Source organism: Cygnus olor, chromosome 3, assembly GCF_009769625.2.
Source record: "Cygnus olor isolate bCygOlo1 chromosome 3, bCygOlo1.pri.v2, whole genome shotgun sequence".
Taxonomy (NCBI): Eukaryota; Metazoa; Chordata; class Aves; order Anseriformes; family Anatidae; genus Cygnus; species Cygnus olor.
In genome coordinates, this window is record NC_049171.1 from 30,856,696 (window position 1) to 30,883,823 (window position 27,128).

General features: G+C 35.2%; 1 protein-coding gene across 1 annotated transcript in view; it reads left to right on the top strand.

Moving 5' to 3' along the window:
• ADGRB3 (adhesion G protein-coupled receptor B3) overlaps positions 1-27,128 on the top strand; it is a 458,698-nt gene that overhangs the window by 415,302 nt on the left and 16,268 nt on the right. The window contains 12 exon segments of the mRNA XM_040552548.1: positions 2,038-2,188; positions 2,762-2,831; positions 7,741-7,807; positions 10,028-10,114; positions 13,472-13,489; positions 13,491-13,542; positions 13,545-13,566; positions 13,920-14,090; positions 16,294-16,300; positions 19,097-19,192; positions 20,611-20,650; positions 23,229-23,872. Coding sequence (XP_040408482.1) covers positions 2,038-2,188; positions 2,762-2,831; positions 7,741-7,807; positions 10,028-10,114; positions 13,472-13,489; positions 13,491-13,542; positions 13,545-13,566; positions 13,920-14,090; positions 16,294-16,300; positions 19,097-19,192; positions 20,611-20,650; positions 23,229-23,872 — 1,425 coding nt within the window.

The following is a 27,128-nucleotide window of genomic DNA, read 5'->3' on the forward strand; positions in this document are numbered from 1 at the left end:
TCATTTTGTGATCAACATGATCATTAACATTTTCATCACGCTTCTTTCTTCCACAACAGCCTTGTCCACATTTGTATCAGATTATCATCATCTGTCTTTCTTTCAATACACAGGACATAATATGAGCTAAATCCTACAGTCCATATTCAGTCAGCCATAAGTTAGTGGTGATTTCACCCAAAAGATCATGTTTGCATATTTATAAGACAAATAGTGTATTCACATTTTTCCAGTGTTTTACCTATGCAGATTTTCCCTGAAAGATTCTGTACTGTTCCTCAAGTGTTTTTTTGCCAAATTCTAGTTCCAACAAAACATTGATAGAAAGGCAAATCAAGTTTGCATAGTGGGAAGTCATAACATATAAGCCATCTAGTAAAAGAAAGGACATTTCTGTATCTTCTATTATGTTTATTGTGCATTTCACTGCAGAGCTTTCATCTTAAATAAGCATTTATGTTTCATATACAGGAAACGCTGTTATCAGTCAGGCTTTAACAGGATAGATTTTATGAACCCACATACATTAGGGACATCTAAACATAAGAAATAAAGGCAAAATCTAAGATTGAATGTCTAGTGCATTTTCAGGATCTGCTTGTTCTGTGTTTTTTTTTTTTTTTCACTTTACATTCTTCACTTTTTAAAAATATATAATAATTATATTGCATGTACTTATATAGAACCCAATGCCCCCAGACTTCTTATTTGACCCAAAATTAGATAGCAAGGTGTAATACCTCTAAAATCACAGCTGGAAATGATTAAGTTTTGACTCTTCAAGTGCTTAACTTTTTGAAAGTTTTGGAGTTCATATCAGTTGTACTATGTATTTGAGGCAAGGAAATAAAATTCTGAGAAAATTAACACAATAGAATATTCAAAACAACATTATCTGAAGCTAATTAAGAATATAAATGAACTAAAAACAATTATAGTATTTTATTTATTTTATCTTTTCCAACCTTTCATAGCTTGATTCAAGCTTGATTGAACAATTTTGCTGAACTGGGATTTTAGTTAAAAAAAATGACTAGTCTTTTATTACATGCATTTAAGCTAGCTTTCAAATATGTATGCTGCATAAAGAAATAATAGTATCCATGGTTCTGTACAGGGTTCTTGCTTTGTTAATATTGGGTGCACATAAATTTTATTTTTTTTTTAACCTTGATGTGATTTTGATGCTTAAAATTTTGATGGGGTAGATGTAGTTTATTCTCAATATTACTGGTGTGGTTTTGGTGCAGGGGTACAATGTATACTGCATTTTATAGCCTGCAACTAGCATTTCAAGCAACACAATGAAGGGTAGATCATAATTTATTTCAAGAAAGAGGCAAGCTAATTTATATAAGTGACAATGTCAAGTTTACTTAAGGGCTATAGTGACAAAAGAGAGCTGACTGTATGCACTCAAAATACTTTTCAGATGACAAATGACTAACACCCATAAAAACAATATCCAGAGTAATTGGTAAGGTTATGATACTTATGACTAAAAAGATTTCAGGCAGTATATTCCAGTAGGTTAACATTCTATCAGATTATATATCTATCATTTAAATTCAAAACAGATAAATCAAACTTGCCCTATTGCCTAAAATTTAGATTTACAATCACGAACTTTCTTTATGGAGGGAAAGAAAATATAACTGGCAATTAGGAGCATTTGGATCCCCACATTTTCTTTATTCAGCTCTATGAGATTTTATAGTCAGTAACACTATGACTTGATCTCCAAAGTGGTATTATGGCACTTCCTGGTCAAAATAAAGATTAGAGAAAAATCTGTTTGCGTGACTTATTTTGTGTTCTTCACCCTGCTCTGCACACTTAGTGTTTTTGAAAACAGTCCAGAACGCCTAATCCATATCAACATCTCTCTTTTTTCTCTCTTTGTGGCAACTACACCATAAAGGGGGATCTGATGTTAAGGATAAAGGTCAGGATGATAGAATATGACAACTCTTTGAAATGAAAAGAGAAATGAGTGTCCCTAAGTATTCAGCACAAGCTTTTCTTTGCTCCCTGCAGGGCATCTGCACCACAACCACCGCATTTTTACACTTCTTCTTCTTAGCTTCATTCTGTTGGGTCTTGACAGAAGCGTGGCAGTCATACATGGCTGTTACTGGAAAAATTAGGACACGGCTCATAAGGAAACGTTTCCTGTGCCTTGGATGGGGTAAGTCTGTAAAATTCATTTATTCAGACTCATTGGAATGAAACATTTAATGCAGTGGCAATGTTAAGAGTATTATAATTTTCCTCAGTGAACCTGAAAAATAGTAGACTGCATGTAACTAAACAAAAAACTGGATTAGGAGTCTTCCCACTTTAACTCTAGCTTCAATATAATCTGTTAGCTCAAGACATGCTAGTGTGTGTTCTCTAATAAATATGTTTTAACATCATTTTAGTGTACAACAGTGTAATATCAAGAAATAAAAATAAAATAACAAAAACACTTGCTGAATATTCATGAAGTCTCTTACTATTTTGCTTAAAGACACGTCAAAGGTGCCAGTAATTTAGCTACAATAAAGAGATACATCGTGGGCAGAAAACACTGTCCTCTCTACCAGTGCTTGAGAAAAACAAATCTTGCAATAACACTGTGCTTTTTCAAAAGATTCATTCCATGTAAAATTGATCATTTTGTGTTAGCTTGCACTGACATTTCTTGTCCAGGCAGAACAGCAATGTTTTCTCACCCTCTAATGGTTTTTACTGTTTCATGGGTTTTCTTTCTTTTCAGGTTTACCAGCCTTAGTGGTTGCAATATCAATAGGCTTTACCAAGACAAAAGGATATGGAACAGCTCACTAGTAAGTCAATCTGAAATGGTAAATTACATTTTTAATTAAAAAAGCTACCATACCCATGAGGAATTATATAGCATGGTCTGAAGGCCCTACAGGTGTCCATTCACACTTGGAACTACCATAAGAGTCACTGAGTGATCTACAGTAGAACAAAAGGAAATCATATGCTAGTCTTGGACTAAGCCCAGCAAAGCACCAGGGATGCTGGGTTTCCTGTGAGCATTTGAAGCAGCAAGCCATTAAGAAACACTAAGGATTAGGTCCATTTAAATGCCCAACATTTATATAAATTCACCAAAAAGAACCTTAAATGTTATGGTTAGCATTTGCCAACCTCTAAACATGTCTATAACTGTACTGGCAAGAGTCTATTTGACACCCAGGTTTCTGTCCACCAAGTATGTTAACCACTACCTAGGCTTTCATGCCCCTGAACTGCTTGGAGCCAAAGCCCCGCAGAAGTCTCAAAACAGCTCTCCCTTTCAACCCCTCTCTCCTGGAGTGTCTGATCCAGCCCATTTCCTGGACTGGGCTGTATGTGAGAGATGGCAAGGACATCTCTGTACTTCATTTACATTTTATTCATACGGGTTCTGTTTAACCACCTGACTGCTTACAGTGTATATTTAGCACACTGGAAAATTCACTCCTCAGCTAAGCTGCCCTTCCCTTGCCTCCTGCTGAAGGAGTTTGGCCTGAGTCTTCTTACTGCCTGCAGAAGGCTCTAAGCACCAAGACATAATGTGTGCGAGGGTGCATTCCCTTCAGTCTCTCTGTTTGCAGCTCTCCTCATGTTGCCTAAGAAATTAAGCATGCGTCTGGACAGCTGGAGAGGAAATAAGACTCTGTAAGCTGCTAATGAGGGCATTCATCAGAGATGTGGATGAGTTAGGTCAAGCCCTTGCTTCAATGAATACTAAATTATTCTCTCTTGCATCATCACTGAGTGATCAGGATTCCCCCTCTCTGCCCTGTGTGTCCCGCCCTCATGGCACATGGCAGAGGAGGCTTCAAGCCCTTGCTCCATCTCCAGGTGGGTAAGGCTCCAAAAACAAATCTCCTCCTGAGCACTTGTTCTAACCACTGAGCTCTCTAGTTCTGAATTGTGACTATGTGTCTTCCATTTGTTTCATGGGGAATAGCTTACCTAACTGTGGGACAGCACTTATAGCTGGGAATCCTTAGTGATAAAAACGTCTTAGACATCTTTTGGGAATTATATTGAGAACATGCGACTCTGGATTTTTTTCTAGCCAATATGTGCTTGTCTTGCTGTTTTTTGTTTTTTTGTTTTGTTGTTGTTGTTGTTGTTGTTGATTTAATTATTATTATTATTATTTAGTCCTTTAACAAGGACTGGAGTACCTGATCAGCTCTGAGCCTTATGAATGTTACAGTGTCCAGACCCCATTGGGGATGTAGTTTTGTCCCTTGCATATACCATTACATTTACTCTGCTGAAATTATTCATGTGTGACAATTTGCTTCAGTTAGCGTTGCTTCTTATTTCCTTCCTGGGATGAATGAATTTTTAAAAGAAGATATACTGAAATATTCAGACAAAGCAACAAATCATTCATTAAGGGTAACCTGGAAAGAGAAACAGAGCAGGTCTGTACATATAACAGCCCCTCTCCTCCTATCCAAAATCAGCTGACACCATACTGTGGAACAAAAGCACAAGAGGATGTGCACAAGGGAAAAAAAGAACCATAATGCAGCTCTTGTCTTATTTGCAACTACATTTTCTTGGTATTGAACATCACAATAATATAAAGAAAACTGGAAATGTAGGGAATGGAGTTTGCTCCTCCATCACCAGCTGACATGCTTTCCCACTCAAGAATTATGGCCTGTAACTGCTAGGCCATGTGAAAGCAGAGCCCCTGTGCTGTTTTACCATAACTAAAGTACTTTTGTAAGTTTTTGAACTGCTTGTGCTAATGTATATTTGGCCCATTTGGCTGCATTCAGAAGCCAAACACACATACTGCCACCAGAAATGCATTCAATTATACACATTCTGCATCAGATATTCATTCTGCCATCAGAAAGCATTCTGCATTCTGCTATTTTTGGAAAAAATAAAAAAAAAAAAAAAAGACTTTTCCAAATGGAGAAAATTAAGAGTGAAAATAAAGGAATTGATTCTAATCCCATACATGGAGAGTTTGACTAGAAGGGAGGCCCAAGGGTCTTCAAAGCAGGTTTATAGGGTGGTACGGCTGATGAGTTTGGCTTGAATTATTCACACTTGATCCAACTCTGTCATAACAGTGTGTAATTTCTCTCTTCTTCTTTCAACCCTAATTATTAGACAGTTATATTACTGTACATTCAAAATCACTTATGAGAACACACTTGTACTGAAACAGGTACAGAAACTGAATAGATTCCCTAAAAATAATTTGGAAAAAAAAAAATAAAAGCACATAGTAACAAACTTTTAGATATTTGAAACAGGTTTGTGTAAAAGCTTAATTATTTTTTCCAACTATTTCTGTGGGTCTTATAAATATTGTTGCTTTTTTAATTTATAAATATTGCTGCTACCTCTCCTAAGAGCTATGAAAGCACCACTACTGCAAGTTACAGTTACGAAATCTGTGAGACCTGCTCATGTATACATGCAGTGCTGTATACTAATAAGCGGTGCAGATAACTTCCAGGAAATTGTTATAACAGCAAAACTTAAAATTCTGCTATAGTCATGTTCACCTAAGAGAAGAAGCCATTCTCCTAGAGAGCATCAAACTACTCACAAGATACACAGGACACAGGAGCAAGTCTACTTCACTTCATCACTCAGCAGAATTTTATGACCATGCAGCATGGTCCCATAAAACCACCAGTAGATGCTCTTAATGCTAATCAATTTATATGGCTTTTTGCTATGTGAAGAGCAGGGAGAAAGAATACAGAACAGGTGACACAATAAAAACAACCATAAAGCACTGGGAAAAAAAAAAATCTATTAGAGCAAAGAAAAAGAGAACAACAACAAAAAAAAAAAAAAAAGGTCAAAGAGTTGGCAGCAATTGCCTACAGTACAAGAAGACACCTGAAAATCCATCTTCAGAAATTCTTTAATAGAAAAGGTTGGGAACAAGTGCATTTCAGAGAGATCAATTGGCGGATATTGAATACATTGCAAAAATCACATCAGACTGTTGAAAATCCCAATTGCTGAAAATTCAGATTGTGTAGAGAAAAGAAAACAACCTCTACATTCTTCACCATCCTGATCCTAAATGGAAGTCACTCTACTAAACAGGTTTTTTAATTGAAGACATAGGAGAGGAAGGACACAAATGTCCCTTTGTCTTAAAGATTTTCATGGTTGAAACCTTTTGGTTCTTTTAAATAAAATGGCAGACATTTTTTTCAGCACAAGTAATTGAAATTATGTTTCAAACACAATATGTCAACAATTTTTATGGACTGATGTTTCCATTCACAAAGAAACATGAACATTTTAATTATGTGTTTTAGTTACACACAATGGTCATCTTCACTAATACTGGTAGCGAAAAGCAATATATTCCTCCTCAGAGGTCCATGTTCTCAATCTTTCATAGTAAATAACCTAGTGTGGTTTTTTTTAAGAAAAAAAATGCATAAAATTTTGAAAGTATTTTTCTTTGACATTAGAAAAATTAATGGAATATTACTGTTCTGATGTTGTGGTTGTTGCTTTTGAGGTGGGATGTAGACTAGCCTGCCATTTGTTACCTTTTTAATATTGAAACAGATATAAATTATTACATCAGTTTATCATTTCAGAATTTAACACATTGATGCAGCTGGGTTCATAGAGCAGATTTCACATGGCTTCACTGCAATGGGGAACAGTTTTATTCTTTGCAGTTAAAATTCCAGCCGTAACAGATCATTATGACGCATTTGCATTTACTTTACATGGTTTTCAAAAGCACAAAAAGAATACTGGAAAATAAATAAGAAATGTATAATTCTGATGTGAATGTTTCTGGATGTCAGATCCAAGTAAATTATTTGAATACATGTACTTGAGTTTTCTTATATGTAGGTGTGATCATGCATTCAAATAAACATGAAGTTCTTTGAATGTGTAATCACTGAGAAAATAGCACAGCTGCATTTACTTCAGTGTATGATGCTCCTGATCTTCTGCAGATATGGAAAGCTTTACATTATGGTGTATCAAATATTTAGAATTTGATTCTGTAAGTGCTCTGTGTTTGGAAATCTGAGGGTTTTCAGTGAAAACCTGATGCAGTATGACAAAGTCTGCAAGATGAGTAGCTCACCAGAAAATACAGTTTTCAGATGCTTTAAAATATACATTTAAATTGTTTGCAAAATATTCCAGAGAATATAGAACAGTTAAACCATAGATAATGAATTTTCTTTAATGGGAATATTGTCCATAAGACCTAGTCCTAATAGAACTTCCTAAATGACATAAATGAAGATACATAGAAACACGTTTTTAATCAAGTTCTACTTTAGAAGTACTTGACTGTTCATTGTTTTACAGATAGAACTGTCAGGCATTATAAACTAGAAATGTTTCTAGATACCTACCGGGCAAGACCTCTTCAGATAACTCATCACATATGGTTAGAGTAGATTTAACAAAGATTTACCGATTTATTTATATTATGCTATATTTTAGATTTCAGCATAGGTATAATTTTGCATTTAAACTTTTGACCCATTAACAATTGGTAATGGGAATAACTTTTCAACTGTCTACATCATCATGTCAACTAAGTAATTCAATTCTTTTGTGTGTGTGTGTATGAATTTCTACAGGTAGGATTGAACATAAACCAGAATAATCTCATGCTGTAGTAATTATTAATGCTTTCATGGCAATACACTATACTTATTTTAATTTGTGTTAGTTCTTCTCTAATGTTCTTTCCAGCTGTTGGCTGTCTCTTGAAGGAGGGCTACTTTATGCTTTCGTTGGACCTGCAGCTGCTGTTGTCTTGGTAAACATTACTATCATTTCCAATATTTTTCATATGAAATGGTGGAATATGCTATTTAAGTTATAAAAGCTTAGCTATTACCATAGAATTAAGTTTTGCTGTAATATGGAGCTTGGTTTAACATACCTTCAGTATTTTGAATACATGATATATTTAATTGTATCACATCTTTATATCAGTTATCTCAGCATGCTTACACAGTAAGCTGTGAAAGAACAATGTGCTGATTGGTGGCACAGAAAACTTGTTACAGGCATCACTGAGTTATTATCCAGTAGCATCTACACAATTGTCACTGCCTTGTAAAGTTCAGTGACAGTCTTGATAGAGTGCTGTTTGGCAGCAAAGCAGCAGAATGAGTGGAACCAGCCAGCAAGTTCTCCATGACTACTGCTTTTCAAGGCAAAGAAAAAATCATTATAGCTGAGAAATGTTACTCATTTGTGTATTAAACTTTTGCATTTCTGGAAATGCATTTATGTTTAGGATTCACTTTGTCTAATTGTAGACAGCTACAATATAGATTTCTACATATACGCTAGTTATTCCAGATGCATGTTGCTGTCAGTGGAGAAAAATATGCACTTTTAGGGCTCAAATCGTCAGATGTATTTCAATTTAGAGTAAGATGAATTGCACCCGATATGTGCCACTGGCTATCAGTCATCTGCTCTGCAGTCGGTATGGATTTTGTAAAATAATTTGTTTCGCATTTTTCCCTTACTTCTGGGAAGAAGATTGCAGATTTTGAATCTAATCTTCTTTTCCCCTGCACCAATTTTATACTAGGATAGCTATATCAATACCAGTTGTCTCTGATTTTCCCTTGCAAAAGGGTATCAGTCTTAGTAGTCATCAAAGATAAAGCCATTTAGCTCCCAAAGATTATCCTGAAATGGATGTTTACTACTCCCATAGAGTTTGTCTCATCATTGCCTGGAGTCAAGCCAGGATCCTTTTGTACAACTCACAGTCCCTGTCATGATAGAGGAGCCAAGGATGTTTACAAAAGCCAGGCATAATTTTCACATGGAACTGTATGTTCCCTTTGTAATTGGCAAGCTTTGTTCAGAGATGTTTGAAGTTCACAGTTGCAGTTTGCCCTACCATTAGCTAGTGACTGTGCAAGGAACTGTTCTATGCAGCCACTTAAGCCTAAGTGTATGAAGCAAAGGAATTGTATAGCATCAGCTGGAAAATGTAAATGCTGAAAATAAAGTGATGATAGGAAAGATGAAAAAGAGTTGGCAGGACAGACTGGCAACAATTAGAGATTTTGGCACAGGTCTTGGAAAATCTGAAAGAAAAAAAGGATCACTGTTTTCTAATCAGAAAAACAAGGAACGTTTTTTCAGTACGCTGAAACTTGGTACTACCTCTTCAAAAGGCCATGTAGAGTTAGTTTCAGAGTTCAGTTCAATAATACAAATGTATAATAACAGTCATTAAGTTGTCCATTAAATGTCATTAGTATGTCCGTAGATTGCCAAAGTCTGACTGCCAAAATACTTGGAATTTTTTTTTAAGGTTAATTCCTTAACTGATGTACATGGGCATAAAACCATGTACTTTAATGGGGATAAACAGACTTACCCTAGGCATTAATTTGACACCCCCCACTCCCCCCCCCAAAAAAAAAAAAAAAAAAGGTGTCTTTGGGGACAACTGCAGTTAAACAAGTTTCAAGGTTTTCAAGGTTGGCATTTTGGTGAATGAGAGAGACAGTGACTGATGTGCGGGAGGCTATGAAAAACCACAGGCCGGTTCTGCTTAAGTGAGGACACCCACACAGGCATTAAGTGCTTGAAAAGGAACATAGTTATGGTCATTTGTGTGCACTGACTAAGTCTGCCCAGTGCACTTAATTCAAATGCAATGCTATGTGATTTTCCTGGAATAGAATACATAATTGCAATTAAAACCGAGGAAATATTAAAGCTATATTTCTGAAGTTTCTGGCCAGCAGACACATATACATATAACTTGGTACCAGACATAATTTAAGATTCAAAAATAAGCCTGTTGCAGTGTGCCAAAGTACGATCCATTTGAAAATATACATTTCTAGTGTGTTTGGGGATGGTGTCACATAATTTCTGACAGCGTACTCAGAAATGTAACAAGATGCATATTGCAGGCTTGGAAAAGCCCTTTACTGATGCAACAGGATAGGTTATTTTCTTTCAGAAAAAGATCAACTGTTCATTTTCTGTTTGACAGGTCAACATGGTGATTGGCATTTTGGTATTTAATAAACTCGTTTCCAGAGATGGAATCCTAGACAAAAAGCTCAAACACAGAGCGGGGGTAAGCAGAAATTGTGGGGTTATTTTAAAGCATATTCAAATTGTATCAATGATTTCCAGTTACAGACATTCACTAAAAATACATCTGATTGTGCTTTGAAACTTTATACCAGTATAATAGTGTCTAACAGATTCCATTCATCTCAAAAGTTGCAGTTGCATTATCCTGAAGGAATGCAACTAAATAAACTAAACATAATAAAACACAAGTACAACAGTATTAAGTTAATAAGAATGAGGATTAAACAAATCTAAGCAGAGATTTCACAAGAATGTCACATATTAAAATTGTTGCAGTTAGGAAAATAGTTTTATGAACAGTGTGCAATGAAGGAACTGATTATTTTTCTATCTAGCTGTCAAGTTTAATTACTGTGGTGGGAAATGTATTTATTTGTGTAAACTGTTATAAAATATATTTTACTGCAATATAGCCCTTACTGAGGTCAATGCTATTCTGTCTCTCTTGACTCTGTGAAGAATTTGCCTATGTTCTGACATCTGTATCTACACAGACATATCTTCTAATTTAGTGAAACAAAATTTGAAAGTAAAAAATAAAAAATAAGGAGGGGGGTAAATGCAATCCTGTGTTATCGATTATTTATTTGCATTTAAATTTAAATTCCATTTTTATTATGAGAAAAAAAGGTTTATAACAGTGGTGGTATTGAAAAATGTTTTTCAGTGGTTGATTGATTCAACGTGCTGCAACAGCCAACCTAGATTCATCCCATATTGTAGAAAAATATTTCGCAATTTCATCATCACTTTCTTAATGCTTACAAAGTAAATTAAATCTTTGCATAATCATTTTTACAGCCATATTCTAGTACTGTTTTTTGGACCAGCTTGCTAGACCAATGTCTGCATGTCTAGCAATGATAAACAGTGATATTTTCATTTTACTGTGTATTATTGCTGTTGGTAAAGTTTTTAAAGTTTTGCTTTGAACTATTTCACCATTCCATTAACAGTACCATTCCTAATAAATTCAATTGATTGGTTGGATGAACAGATTTATGATAATAGTTTGGGCTGGTGATTTTAAATTAAATCATTCTGGTTTTAAGTTCTTTCACTGTCTTTCTGACAAATATGAACCAGAAGCTTTCATTTTGTTTCTTCTCTTTTCCTCATTTTTCTTTACAAAGTATTAATTTCTTAACCTACTTTTGTCTACATTACTCTATCAATATCCTTAACTGTGTAATACCTCTGATGAAAGCTAGAATATTAGAAAACTAGCCAAATTATTTCAAGAGTAGTAGTAACTTAGTATTCAGCAAATTACATTCACAACTGCTCTAATTCCAGTGATTTCAGGAGTTTGACCAGCTTCAGGTTTGGCTTTGTATATTTTCTAAGGATGTCTAAGCTTAGATTTAACTGAATTATTTTTTTTTCAGCAACTCAAACTGTAGGCTATAGAAATCTATTTGTTTATAGTCTACTTTCCTTATGAAACAAATAACTTGCTTTCTAACAGTGTGCAACTAGTTAAGATGTGTTTTATTATAAAGTAAATGGATAAAGAACTAGAAACCATTGTCAGAAACAATCCAGTTATGTGTAAGCATATAGATGCCCTAATCAAGAAACAATCTTAACTCCTGTGACACTATGAGATGGTGGTTTGGCAACAGCATTGCTTGCTACTACTTGGCAGAAGAAAAGTCTTGAGTCATTGTTTGGGGCATAGGAATTTGTGCAGCATTTGGTCTCCAGTAGAAAGGGCATTGCCACTCATTTCTCAAATATCTCTTGCCAGTCATGCTCAGGAAGGCAACTTTATTCTTTCTGGCAAATGTTGGACTCACGCTTGTCAAAAGTTCAGCTGTGGAAACAATTTATGTAGGATTTAAAGCGATGAATGGGGCAAAATATATTAACTCCATATGATTTTCCTACCTTTATGAGTGTAGGGTGAATCAACAAGTGAAAAAATATGGCATGTTGTCTTGATAGATATCAGTCATTCTTCTGGTATAGGGAGTAGTGTACATGTATGCTCAGACCAAAAGTTTGTATTTGGCTAACATATCATCAAGCTCAATTATTATTGGCAAGATCCAGAACAGATCTACAGAGGTAAAGAGAAATAAACCAGTCCAATAACAGTGAAGTTTTATGTAGCAAAGATGGAAAGTGTTTTCCCAAATTTAGCTTAGGCTTACCCATGGCGTGTTTCTAGTTCATCATTAACTTAGTGTAAACTGATGTGGAGCCACTGAGTTCTTTTCACATCCCACAGTCAACTTGTACAAGGTCATGGCTCTGCACAGTTGTTTTTACAGAAAGTCATGGTTTCATTTGGTTTATCAAAATGGAAGCCACTGGAGTTCAATATTTGTTTTGGACAGTATGTTTGAAATCAAGTGAATGTTGGGTTTGGCTATAAAAGGGTGTTAATTAGATCGAAATAACTTGGAAAGAACCTGAAGTGTTACCTCTCTTCAAAATGTTGACCATTTTCCAGCTGGGAATAGGTAAAGCATCTTTCCTGTCACGTCTCAGTCAGCTATGGTTATTCCTGGTTCTGACAGCAGAAAGAGAAGGAATAGCAAAGTATTTATTTAGTCAACTCAGGAAGCTGAATGCATGCTGTATGTAGAAGAAAATTTAAATTCCAGGTTTTGCCCTTTAACTCTTCTGACAGGTGCTGAGGTACAATTTTCCATACAAAATGCTTTGAGCTTAATGCTTGTGTACTGTGTTTTATTAAATGCAAAACAGGTCACCCTTTTTCAGTACCAACTGATATTTATTTCATCAGATTCCATACATTTCAAGCCCTGTATTCAGACCTTCATAGAGCATGAATAAAATCACTTCAGATGTTAGTGGGACATCCAAATCCCTAGTACAAATCTGACAATACAGTATGCCCATACTGATTTGGACACTTGAATACATTTTTGCAAGTTTCTTTCCCTAATTGCTCTGTAATTTTATATACTTCATACTTCCCTTGCTGTGTCCTATACTCTTTCTCAAGAACAAAAGTTTTTTAACAGGTCTGAATAGAGGGATTTCACTTTGTATGTCTATCCTAGCACGTGCTTATGTTCACTTCAGTGTACTGAGCAGTTTTGGTCACAAGATATTTGGGGCCTTTCTTAGCTTAAATGGAAGAAATAGAGTCTGCATGATATGAAGCCCCATAGCATTAACATTTACAGTTAATAATAATGTAAAGTACAACATACAGTTTTGCAACAACATAGACCATTCATCTGAATAAGCTCTACTTTTTTCTGCATGACGTCATATTTAAAAATAAATTTCAGTAGCAACGTTTTTTGGTGACAATTCAATATTTGTTCTTTTTGTGGGTGTTCTGTTTGTTTGCAGTCAGATGAGTGAGCCTCATAGCCGGTTTGACGCTCAAATGTGCCAAGTGTGGAGTAGTTTCAACAACAGCTTGGTCAGCACCACCGCCAGTAATGCCATGTTAGTCCTGATCATTTACATCTTCTGTTACAAATCTTATGCAGTGCCTGTGAGACAATAGTTTGATGATGACAACTGTGTTTGCTAACACTGTATAGAGTGCTGAGCCCGTTTAATACTTTTTTAACAACAACAACAAAAAAATGGAAAAGTTTATTAATGAATACAGGATATTCTTTAGAACATAAAGTACCCAACACTGTTACATACTTGTCTGTGATTTTCAAGTTAACTTGATAAAGTGCCATCCTTAAAAATGTATATTTTAAAAGTGAGTATTTGATTTTTATTTATTTGTTTATTTATTTATTTGTTACAATTTTACAGTGCTGCTTTTCTTTTTCTTTCAATAGGGCATCCCTTTGGAGTTCCTGTGTTGTGTTGCCACTTCTGGCCCTGACTTGGATGTCTGCAGTTCTGGCTATGACAGACAAAAGATCAATATTATTTCAGATACTTTTTGCAGTATTTGATTCATTACAAGGCTTTGTTATTGTCATGGTCCATTGTATTCTCGAAGGGAGGTGAGGAATGGCCTTCCCAGTTTTCTAAAGGGCTGTGTTCCGTATAATCTCTCGACTGCTCTTTATTGTATGTACAACTTTCTCTGCAGATTTATATTTCATAAAAGAGTAAAGTATTTTATGATGAGATGTAGAGGAATAAGTGAGAGTGGAAAGATCACTTATTCCAGGTGCAGGACTGCAGATTCAGTATAAAACTGTACACACTTGATTAAAGGTGGCTTTTAGTCAGTCCCAAATTCAGTTATTTCCCAGTGTTAGGCTTTTCCAGGATCTGAGTATAGAGAGATTCTAACATGAATGCCCTTTTCTTGAAGAATAAAAGAGAGAGCTTTTACAGTCTCTAACACCAATCAAATACAAAATTATTTGTTTCTACTTTCCCTGAAAGAGGATCATGGAGATGAGAAGTTGGTGAAGAGCTATCCCTCAGTTTCTACACATACAGGTGCTAACATGCATAAGTTAGCAAGACAATGAGAATGAACAGAGATGAACATTTTGAGAACATCAAAGAAAAGCTAGTATCCCTGGCCTACCCTTTGCAGCTCAGAGTTGCATATCACCACTGATTAGCTGATGTCAAGATACTATAAGTGCTCTTTAACTTGACTCTGGTGACCGCTTCGTTAACAGTATAACTACTAGCTAACCCAACACTTAAACTGAGATAAGTTTGCCATATTTGTGGAAGTGGGAGCATCTATCAAAAATGAGCTGATGGAGCCAGACTGGAGAGCGGTAGCCTGGTTCCACCTGCATATCTGTTTACAGAGCTCATGTCTGTTTAGACTCTAAGTGTGGCATTTATCAACTTCAGGATATTTACCACATCAATAAACCACATTACATTGTCTAGCACAGTTTCTTGTAATTGGCAAGAGTTTTTCAAAGGCATTTCAGGACTGAAAAAAAAAAAAAAGCAAACAGGAAGATGTTTCAAGAGATGTTTACTGTCAGTGCTGAGTGAGGAATCTAACACATTGGTTTTCCTTTCTACCAGTCACACCCTTTAAACATTGAAATTCACCATATTCATGAATAACAATTACAAATGATGTAACTTATTCTAGTCTTCCAATGGTGTACTACTTTACACGAACTTTATATCACTATTCTAAATGGTATGCATATGAGACTATACTATCAAATAATCATTTTCAGATTTTAAGGAAAAACTTACCAATATCTTTCAGAAATTACCTTGTGTGTGTGTGTAAGTCTGTGCTGACTCCACCCTACATTATTTAAGCTGTTAGAGACTATGAACCTTTATTTTCGTTAGTTTTCATAGTGGAAGGGGCTTATCTCCTTTACTAGGATTTTTATGTTATTGTTGTTCGAGATAAAAATATGTGCAGATAAGAGATGCTACTTGAGGGAAATCTACATCATGTAGAGCTGCCTTCCTATCCCTTTATTTTCAACAGCATTTTCCTTCCTCATGTGATTTACATCTGCAAAAGAGGTCATTCTCATCTGTAGAGCTGAAAACTGCCATTTCACATTGTTTTAGTATAATGGTAAAATAGTGCAGTTATTTGTAACCAAACTTTTCAGTAGAAAGAATGCCAGTTTCATACTGGTTTTCCTGTCCATGAAGTTTGTATTTCCTAGGGATACATTAATTAGCCTGGAAAGAGCAGACCACCTCCCACTTCTTGGCCTGAGGATCTGTATTTATTTAAAAATATATCACAGATGCAGATGAAACCTTCAATTTTTGCTCTTATATAGTGTTATGCTATGTTACTTTTAGAATTTCTCATGGATTTTGGTCTTTTTTTTTTTTTTGACCAAATCCAATGACTGATATCCACATATGCATTGCGACCTCTCTGCATCCTTACAAAGATAATGCTGTTTATGTTTTGGTTTTGAAGATTTTTTTCCTGTTTTGGTTTTGAAGATTTCATCTGCAACTGTGAGCACTGCCTTAGTGCAGTAATGCAGGAATTTGTTTGGAGAGATTTTGACTGTTTAAGATGAAAGTGATGCGACTTCCCACAATGTCCCAGGCATTGATTTGAAGTCAGGTTTTACAGCTCAATGACAACTATTTGCTGAAAGTGTTTCATTCCTAGGGAACTCTTGGATGTTGTTGAACATCTAATGAAAATATTATTTTCAAAACTTACTCACAGGTAGGACTCTAGCAATTTTCCTATGGGAAGAAAATGATTAGACAGTTCTTCAAGAACAGGAAAGAAGTAAAACTTGACTCACCTGAAAAGTTTTTTTGTTGTTGTTGTTTTTTTGTTTGTTTGTTTTTAAAAAATTGTGTATGGTCTGCACTTATATGAGCCAGTTTGCAGTAGCAAAGAAGTAGTTGCTAGCTTCAAGAAGTTTCTACACAGAAGGAGATATAACTCCAATAAGATGTGTTTCAATCTGGCTCTAGCAACCCCGACTTTCTACTCTAGCTCTAGAGACCCTTTGGTGAGTTCTTGTACAAGCCCAGATAAGCCATCGTGCACAGCATGCAATGCAGTCTTTGCAATAAACAGGGTATCTCCCCAGCTGAAAGAATAGTCTGTTTCCTTCTGTTGTCTGCAAAAGCTTTTTGCTCTGCCAGTGTGTGTCAGAGAAACCCTGCCAACATATTTGTCATTCTTGATGACAGCTACAAAGCTATCTCAGTAATAGCCTATAGGATTGATCTAATATTTATAGCATATCAGCACAGGCAAAACAGTAATTCTGACTGTTAGGGGGGGAAAAAACTTGTAGTGGAATATATCACCATAAAATTCAAAGAAAGAGGACAGCCCTGCTTTGCTATACCCTTATTGTTTTTATATTGCAAAAAGACAGACTTCTATAACTCTCTCTATGAAACCCACTTATTTCCCTTTAGTTATAAAGATATAAACATAAATGATGGAAATATTTTTTGCTTTCACCAGTATGCTATATCAATGAGCTTGTATGACAAGGGCTGCACTGGGAACCCAGGGAGATTCACTAAGACACCCAACTAGAAGAGAACTGTATAATGTGCTGTGTCTATTTCTTCCATCCATCAACTAAGGGTCTTTTGGAAAGATATTAAATCTCTCTTTACTTCATTTTCCTAACTTCTAAGATAAATGTCATGCTTGTTAAGCATAAGGCCTCTTAAAAAACAATTTGAAATTGGGAAAGAAAAAAGCAAAGTAAGACTTAGGCATTATTGCTTTATGTAGCCTTCATAGCCCAGAGAGGCTAGTATTTTTTCTCTTCTTGCTGTTTGAGTGCCTAACTGGGCATTGGAAGAGAGTGAGGAATATGTCACAGAACACAGAATGATAGGAAAGGGTAGTGCTGAAACTTCTTCGCCATCAGAGCAAAATGTTTTGCCTGACCTGCTTCAACAGGAGATTTTCTAAAGCTAATTTCATCATACTGAGTAGCTCCCATTACTGCTGGTGATGGGAGTAACCCACTTGTGTTCTCTCTTTTGCTGTGCTCTGCTGACTAGAGTGCATTTGAATTAAATGCATCATTGGTGTCTAAAGCCCACACTTCTGTATTGAAGGAAAAAGGGGGTGGGAGGGGGGGAAGTATATTAGTAGGGAGAGGGTAAGTTATAAAATCTTTGGGTTGGTTACTGTTGCTAAGGAAACCACTTCCTTGGTATCTGCACGTTCATCACATCTGTCTCCTGCTCTGCCTGGCTCTAAGAAAATCCTGTAATGATGTTAGAAGGCATGGGGGAAACAAGATTATGTTTCAAAGAGGTAAAGACAGCACAATCTTAGCCAATTCTAACAAGTTTGAACAAGTGGTTTAGAACAAGAAGCCAGTATTTAGGCAGCTCACAGTGATATTTGACATTCTGCTGTTTGTCTTGACTGGAAGTCACCCAAGTAAGTTCCTGTTTTCCAAGTCACATCTTGTAATCAGGTTGCTAACATGGGTACTTGCATTTTTGGAATCAAAATTCAAATTTTAATACTTAGATTGTATTACTATATTAGAATACATTTGAAGATACATAAAGAAGTGAAACAAATTAGTTTTTTTATTCAAAGAAATATTCTCTGTATACTTTAAATGTATTGATAAAAATATTCCTTTCCATTCCAAAAGTTAACTTCGTGTCCCTACTGTGGTATGTGTGAGAATTCAGCAAAATCTATTTACATTCTACTGCTAGCAAACAGAAACTGAGTTTTGTCTCTCTGCTGAACCACAAATTTCTGGTAGAAGGGTTGCATAGCAATATTTCTTTAGACACACTTCCTGCTCAAAAACAAATTAAAAAAGCCTTTTCTATGAAAAGATATTTTCTCTAATGTGCTTGAGTTTTAGGGGCAAGTCTTCAAATTTAACTTATGGTTCATATTAATAAACAGAATTGAGAAATTCCTTTTTTTTTTTTTTTTTAATTTCAAGAAACCAGACTCTGGTTCAAGCAGTCCATTTTTCTTCTTTTGTTCTCATACTGAAGATGTTTACCCACTTTGAAGAGTTTTACTCCTAGAAGAGACATGAGATTCCTTAAACACAGAACTTATGATTGCAATCAGTAACATCTTTCAAACTGACTTATTCTTTGAAGTATAATTAGGAAAGTACTATGTATCTGATGACAGTAACTAAGAACTGTCTTTGAAGAATCTTACAATTATCAAGCAGAAGACATTATATTTTGCAGTGGTTAATAGTGTATCTATGAAACCTGCTTTTAGACTTACACCAAACTGAATGAGAAGACAAAGATAAATGTTATTACCCAAGACAGATTAGGCTTGAGTACCAGATCATTGCTGACTACTATTTAATTCTTTCCACCGGCAAATCTGATACTGTGGTCTTGGTGTGGTTGATTGACAAACTTTGCAGCAGGTACAATACCAAGTGTATGAAATGTCAGAATTAAGCATTTATGTTTCACGTTTCTGATTTATTAAGCATGCTGAAGAAAAGCCATGCATTGTATTCCATATGGTTTATTTTAAACTTTAATAGGAACAGAGTATATGATGTCACACAAGAATGAGTATAAGATATTGTTTCCACAGGTTCAAGATGCATTCAGATGCCGACTAAGAAATTGCCAGGATCCAATCAATGCAGATTCTTCAAGTTCCTTTCCTAACGGACATGCTCAAATCATGGTTAGCTTTTATTTTTTTTCTTTGACTATTAATTTAAACAAAAGGAAAGAACTTACAGTACAGCACATGGCAAGTATACACAGCTGAAATATTAACACCATTTTCAAGCATAAGTCTGTTTGGTCATTATCTCCTTGCTTAAATCTGTTAGCAAGTTTTAAATTATTGGTGTGATCATTCACTGGAGCACAATGCATTACCATCTTCCACCAGTGTTCTTTATGACAAAATATTCTTACATAAGAGAAGGAGAAAAACTAATCTTATATAATGACTTTTTCTACCATTGGTATAAAGAGCACTGATGCATTTGAGATTCTTTCCTTCACAAAGCCTTGAAAGATGTTCCTTTCAAACTCATTCAGACAAGGAGAAAGTAATAGAGATTCTCAAAGAGGTGTATATTTAAGTGGCTTGGACTAAGGAGATAGTGAACAGATTACTATGCCAATTTGGATTTACTAATATTAGGTAGTATATTAAGACAAAACATTGTCCCCTTCACTTTCAAAGACAGTTTGTCATTTATGATAATGGCAACAGGATCAGGCCCTAAAAAATGCAAGGCTCGGTAAGCAGTTACCCTTAGAGAAAAAAAAAAAAAAAAGAAAAAAAAAACACCAATGAATCAAAAAAGAATCCTTTGTTTTGACTTCATAAACTAGAAGGACGTCAGTTCAATTTTTTTTTTTTGTAATTAATAAACCTTTTATGGAAATAAAAACATAATTGATAAGTACTTGCATTCTATACCAGAATAAATAGTTTTGTTTAACTGGGAAAATTGTGCTTGGATTTTCAATTGTTAAAATTCATTCTTAGTTCCTATAATATGTTTTTATCCATTGAAATACTTAATAGTTGTTTTCAAGGAAGAAAAATTTTACATGATTACATTAGTAGCCAGGATGGACAGAATACTATATAAGAAATAACCACTTCATAAGAAATTAATGAAGTTTCAGACAGGGTGGACTACCTGGATTACACTTATTCACAGTAATTTGTATTGCAGGGTGCTTTCCATACTGCTGTTTATAGCATAACTATGAAAAGCTTCCTTAAAGATGATCCTTCCAAGAGATGTAGAAATTACTCTTCCATATATATAATAATAATATATATATATATACACTGTATCATTTTATTACAACTATATACTCTATTTCCACCTATTTATTTTATTTTTTCTGGTCAGGCAGCATACTTTGAAAACCACCCAGTTTCCACTTTAGGAAACTTTGTAAAGCTCTGCTGTTGTAAAACAATATACTTCACCTTCTCAGCAACAAGAAACCACTTTTAAGAGACTATGACTCTGTAAGTAGGACATTTTGGAAGTGCTAGTTGGCAAAAAGGTATTGTGGTTTAGTTTTCAGTTAATAATGGTTATCCTATTTCATTGTTTCTTGTTACAGACTGATTTTGAAAAGGATGTGGACATTGCTTGTCGGTCAGGTAAGATCACTGAGAGAGTGTTTAGCTAAAAAAAAAAACAAACAAACAAAAAAACATTTGTGCTAGTTCTTTCTGAAGTAGATGTCAGAAAAAAATACCATGTGTTGTTTACAATGCATAGTTATAAATGCTAAAAAAAAAAAAAAAGTGATGCCACTATATGAAAATATTTTTTTTTTTCTTATAAAAGCCTTTTACTAGAAATCAGCATCTGGGAAGCAACCCAAAGGTATGACTGTCTCTGAGAAGGCAAAAAGTTTTGGAAAGAAAATAAGATTTACACACAAAATTATCCTTGCTCAGGTACACAAGCAAATGTGAAAGTCATTTTGTTTTTAAAAAATAAAAACTGTATAGCATATATTAAAATCTTATATGAAGGATGCAGAAATCGGTGTTAGTTTGAAAAGGCTGTTTTCTAGAGCTTTAAGTGAAACCAATAGCTTAAGCAACAAGGTATCAGGAAAATACAATATGATTCCACTTTATAAGAACAATTTATTTTCTTTTAAAGACATTTCACTAGTGTGATCTTCAATTAGTCAGCTCTGTCTGTTTCTACATATTAAAAATAATCCATTTTAAGAAATTACTTTTTCCAGCCTTGCTTAAATAAGCACAGTGAAAAACAAATGGCCCTCTAAACCCCATAGAAATGCTCCACTCCAGGAGATTATCCCAAAGGACAGTGTTCTTAAGGAGGTGAGTCTACCTAGACACCCTCTATTTTCAATGAAGAGAAAAAGAAAGAGACAGAGGGTGGCTTCTCTGCAGGGTGAGTCAGGGCAAGACAGCTAAGTCCAGCATCACCCACCTAAAGCCTGTCTTTGCTTGCTATATGGCAAGCCAAGAAGGCTGATCTCATTAAGGTAGAGTTTGAGTTTCTAGTCACACACCTTTAAAAAACTCCCAGCTCTGTTTCTGGAATATGGTAATCATTCTCTGTATAGATTAGTTTTAATATGAACATTTGAAGGGACAGGACAGTCCACTGTAACAAATGCATGCCTGTTATCATCTAATGCAGAGGAAAGTCCGGCATTAGTCGATGTAGCTCTCACTTCTTACCTTTGCCACCATAGCTCTTCAACATGGACAGCCTTAAGGAGATAGATTCTGAATACAGTTATGAACAGGTTTTACTACTAAAAAAATTAACTTCAGTTTCTTTTAATGAAACATTAACTAATAGGTCACAATTTGAAGTGTCTGGCTGTAAAAAAAGCAGCAGCCACACTGCATTGCACAAAATGGACTTGGGTGCCAGGACATGAGGATTGTAAATTGTCACAGTGTCAGATATTTGTGTACCATTATTTGCAGGCAAATTGTTCTCTTCGTAATTGAAAAATTAGCATCAGTTTTTGTGAGGTCGGAGAGTGGGCTGCCATATGAACTGCCTGTGAAACATGTCAGTGAACTGACAGGTACTGGAGGATCTGGGTCATCAGAGCCCTCAGGCTACCAAAACCGATGTGAATGTAACACCTGAGATACTTCTTAGTCATCTTACTGTCTCAGTCCATGAGAAAAATTTTATTGCACAAGCTGGTATTGGTGCAAATTAACATACTATTTTAAATCAGAACAGAAAAATATCGTTGCACTCAGCTGGAGCAAGCCCAGGAATTGGATATTTCTAAAATTTTTCATTCTTACTACCTAGCCCTTTTTCTTTCATTACAAATTTTGAATTGCAAATTTATATTTAATTTTCAGAGAAATAATTGTGATGGCTGCTTTGCTGTTGAATACATCCGTCGGTGTTCCTGAAAAATTTGTTTTTTAGTGACAGGATTAATAAAATTTACATGTGCAGCTTACACTAATAAAAAATTGATGGATGTCAGTACAACTTTGACCACGAAGGCCTACACCAAAAGTGGATTATGAATGCCTTATGAGACATGTTTATATCTTTATAATCTCTCCAGATGCAGCAAAATATGTTTTTCTGATAACAATGGAATTCCTTTCCAATGTGGTTACTTTTTTTGTCACTTTTATTTAAAAATAATTGAATACAGAAGAGTTTTGTGTTAAATATATATGTATATGAAAAAGAACACTTAGGAGCTCAGGAATACATGTCCATAGCTATAATCTTACAATAGAAGATTAGAAGATTACAACATACTGACAAAATTATACTGCCTTACAATCTGTTTGACATTTTCCAAGAGGTTAGGTGGAGTTAATAATGGCAGTACAGATGTCATACTCTTGTGTTTTTTGGAAAACCCTTAATTGAGTTCCACATGACAGACTTTTGCTTAAGCTGCAGGTCACCTAAGATCTACATAAGGAAGTAAGAATAAATGAAGGACTGGTTTTCTTTTATTTAAATGACTGAGGCTTAGTCAGATATGTATGTCAGTTATACACAGAATATTAGGAGGTGTTGATTATACAAAAACCCTTCCCAAAGCAATACTTACAGAATAAAAGTTATTAAACACAGAAAAGGAGTTAAGAAAATGCAATGGTAAAGGAAATATTAATAAATAATGCCACGAGCAAAAGCAGAGTTTGAGAGACATGGTTTCATGTTTCAAGAAGTCTGTTCTCTGACCCACAGTTCTGCATAAAGACATTGGACCTTGCAGAGCAGCTACTATAACAGGAACACTTTCTAGAATCTCACTAAATGATGAAGAGGAGGAGAAGGGACCAAACCCCGAAGGAATGAGTTATTCTACCTTGCCTGGAAACATCATCTCTAAAGTCATCATCCAACAACCAACAGGTCTCCACATGCCTATGAGTATGAGTGAACTGGCTAACCAGTGTTTGAAAAAAGACAACAGTGAGCTGCGGAGGACTGTGTACTTATGCACGGATGATAATTTGAGAGGTGCAGATATGGACATAGTACATCCTCAAGAACGGATGATAGAAAGCGACTACATAGTAATGCCCCGAAGTTCAGTAAATACCCAGCCATCCCTGAAAGATGAGAGCAAAATGAATATAGGCATGGATACATTACCTCATGAAAGGCTGTTGCACTACAAAGTTAATCCAGAATTCAATATGAATCCTTCTGTAATGGACCAATTTAATATCAGTTTAGACCAGCATCTTCCCACCCAAGAACATATGCAGAGTTTACCATTTGAGCCCCGCACAGCAGTAAAGAATTTCATAGCTTCAGAGCTGGATGACAATGCAGGACTATCCAGAAGTGAAACTGGATCCACAATATCAATGAGCTCATTAGAGGTCAGTGACACATAAACAAATTGTACACTCTGTTGTTCTAATTATATGATAAAACAATATATTGTGGCTTGTCTCTAAGGGGTCTAAGATAATGCTTTAATTCAGAGTAAATTATTGTTTGGGATCATGCACTGCTGTTCACATTTCTCTTAGTCTTAGAAGTGTTTATACATAGAAAACAAGATAAAAGTTTCAGAACCAGTGTGTATGAAACTGTACGGTTCTGGAGATTTAACATTCCAGCCAACTGCAAGAAAATTCATGACTTGCCAGGTCAAAACCAATGGAAAATACGATGTTGTTATGAGAATACTACTGCAAGATACAAGTGACAATCATTGACCCTACCTGCAAGCCCATTGAAATAAAAATATTTTCCATCTTATTGCTGGCAATCATATCTCACTTAGATACAAGTCTGATTCTGCTCTCACTAGTGTGAGTCTTGAATTCTTCCATTTGTTAGTCTAACATTTAGTGATTTGTATGCATGTTTGTATGGTTGTATGTGCGTGCAGGCATTGGTACAGCCAATGTGTACAGCATGTTCAGGTAGACTTCTTGTGGATTAACCCAGATGTCAGTCAGGTTGTAAAAATGGACTGAAAAAACTTTAATAAGAAGGATTCATTTCATTACTACAATCTGTCTGTAGGATTTAAACATTACAGAAATTGGAACTACTTACCTTGTTGACCTAACTGTCAGCTATTGCCATTCCTATTGAGATTTCACTTATGCAAAATCATCAGCAAGGTGGAATTGATTTCATATACAGTCCCCTTTAAGAATTGGAAATCCATTTCACCAGCATTTCAAAGGTTATGAAATGCAGCATTTGTTATAGGAAAGAAGAAGACAAATGAGAAAAATATGATACTTACCCTGTGAAAGAATTTAAAGATGGAAAAAAAATTATACTGTATGTGACTTGAAGCCATTAGCAATTGTTTATGATTTTTGGAGTTGTCTGTGCAGGGAAGCAGAGGCTTTATCCAATTTTTAAATTGTTAGACACAGAACTATACCCCATATTTCATAGAATAGATATCTATGGATATTTATTCTAAATAGAGTTTTATGTGAGTATCAACTGGAGAATTTGTGCAGAAGATCAGAACTTAGTTTCTTTTCAAGAGATGCCCTTACAGGCATTGACTGTGAAATGTTTCCCATGTTGTTTGTATTGTTTGTGTGCTACCTTGAGTTTTTGCAAGACAAAATTTAACTGAAAAAAAAATGAAAAAATGAAATATAGAGTTTTGCAAGTAAGCAGAGTCCATCTTTTGGATTGAATATGTATAATCCTGGGATAAATTTTTGAAAAGGTTTCTGAAAAATATCTTCAGTACTTTGACACTCAGTGCTCAAACAGGCTCTTTCAAAGCAAGTTGGCATCATTCAAGTTACTGCCCTCAGCTCAGGTATATTAATTAATAGATCTTAGGTGGTGCAAAGGAGTTCTCCAATTTAATGCAATACAAAAACAGAATAGCTCAGGTCACCTTCCACTAGTATCTCCTTCTGTCTATCTACAAGACCTTCTTACAAGTACTTTTAGTCCTACAAGGAGGCTCAAATCCAACCTTGTTCATATTCGATATATGGGTGAGACATCTAGGGAACGATCCTAATTCCTTGAGAAGACAGACACCTGACACCCTACTACCCACTCAACCTGAGGTCTAAATTGCTCTCTAGTGATTCTTCTTTATTTACATTGGTGACAAAGGCAATGTAAAACATTGCGTCTTTAGAGTTTACTTTTACTGTATTTGTATCATATTTTAAGCTTGCTTCTAAGATGTGGCATAGATAGCAAATCTAAATCACCATTGTATATATCATTTTTATATTGATAAGAAAGTAGTAAATATGTAGTAGAAAATATAATAATATAATAAATATTGTAGTAAATACTTAGTCTCTTCCAATTTGGTAAACACATTAAGTTTAGAAAGCTGTATTTTGGCCCAAAAAGCTGTAAATGGTTAGGTTATTAAAGCTAACTTAACCAAGCATAATTCCATATCTTAGGGAAAAAAATATATATATTAGGGCAGATCAAAATGAAAGGAACTGTTTTGGCTTTTGTGTCTGTCTTTGTGGTTCTCAACATTACTCGATTATATAGCATTACTTCATCTTTTGTTAAGGATGTGCTGCAATGAATTGAAGATAGCAGCATGAAAAAAAATGTACAGAGAAGAAAATCAGTCTTAAGCAGATACAGATATGCAGATCCAGCCACATACAGAATGTGACTGTGGTTTTATGTATGCAGTATGCAAAAAGCAGAGTTGAGGCAAAGCCCCAGAATGCTAGAATGGCTAGAACCGACAAGTCGGATTAACTTTTATTGCTATGAGAAACAAAAAAAGAAGGGAGGGCAAAGGATTTTCTTTTTTCCAAAATATTTTACATCTCCAATACATAATTTTAGAAGAGTTTAAGACCTTTTAAAAGTCATGATTTTGTCAGACACTGTGAAGCAACAAAACCTCATTCTGCCCATGTTTTTCCAGACAGAGCCTGACCAGACTGTTTCCAAAGGAAAAGCTTCTGAGCATTAGGAAGCTTCCTTCAGCTATCAGCTGATATTGCTGTCCCGCCCAAAGTCCAACATGGCAGCACATGGGACTGTTCCCCTTTTGCTGATCCAAAGGAACAAGAGTGCCTTTCCAAAGGAAAGGAGTCCTATAGTGTTTTCTTGTAGTCTCTCCACTATTTGCCATTAGGTATTTCCTGGTGCTTTTTCTGGAGTTACCATACTACCATTTTTTTGTGTGCTTTTTTTTTTTTTTTTTTTTTTATCATGTAGTTAGACAGTATTTATCATTTACCGTGTTAGTAAAATGTGCTTAGGCATTTGTGACCTGTGTTAACATAATTCTTCCTTTTTTTCTTCTTAGTTTAAAGTATATAATTAAAAAAAATAAAAATGGGAATAGTTTACACAGTGGTTAGAGAAAGTATCTATCATCTTATCAGAATGGCTTTAGATGTCATGTGATCCATTTTCAGCCAAAATCCAACCCAGCATCTGATTTTGGTAGTTTAATTATGAATTCACAAACACGTGAAGACATAGAAATACTGCAGGAATAACTGCTTGCAGCTGGACACACAGTAAAATGGAATTTAATGATGTACATTGAATAGTTCTTATCTGCCCCCTCATTTTATGGTAGATACCAGTCTTTGTAGCCACAAGACTGAACCAACAGAATTAGACGACAGTTTGGAAAACATAACC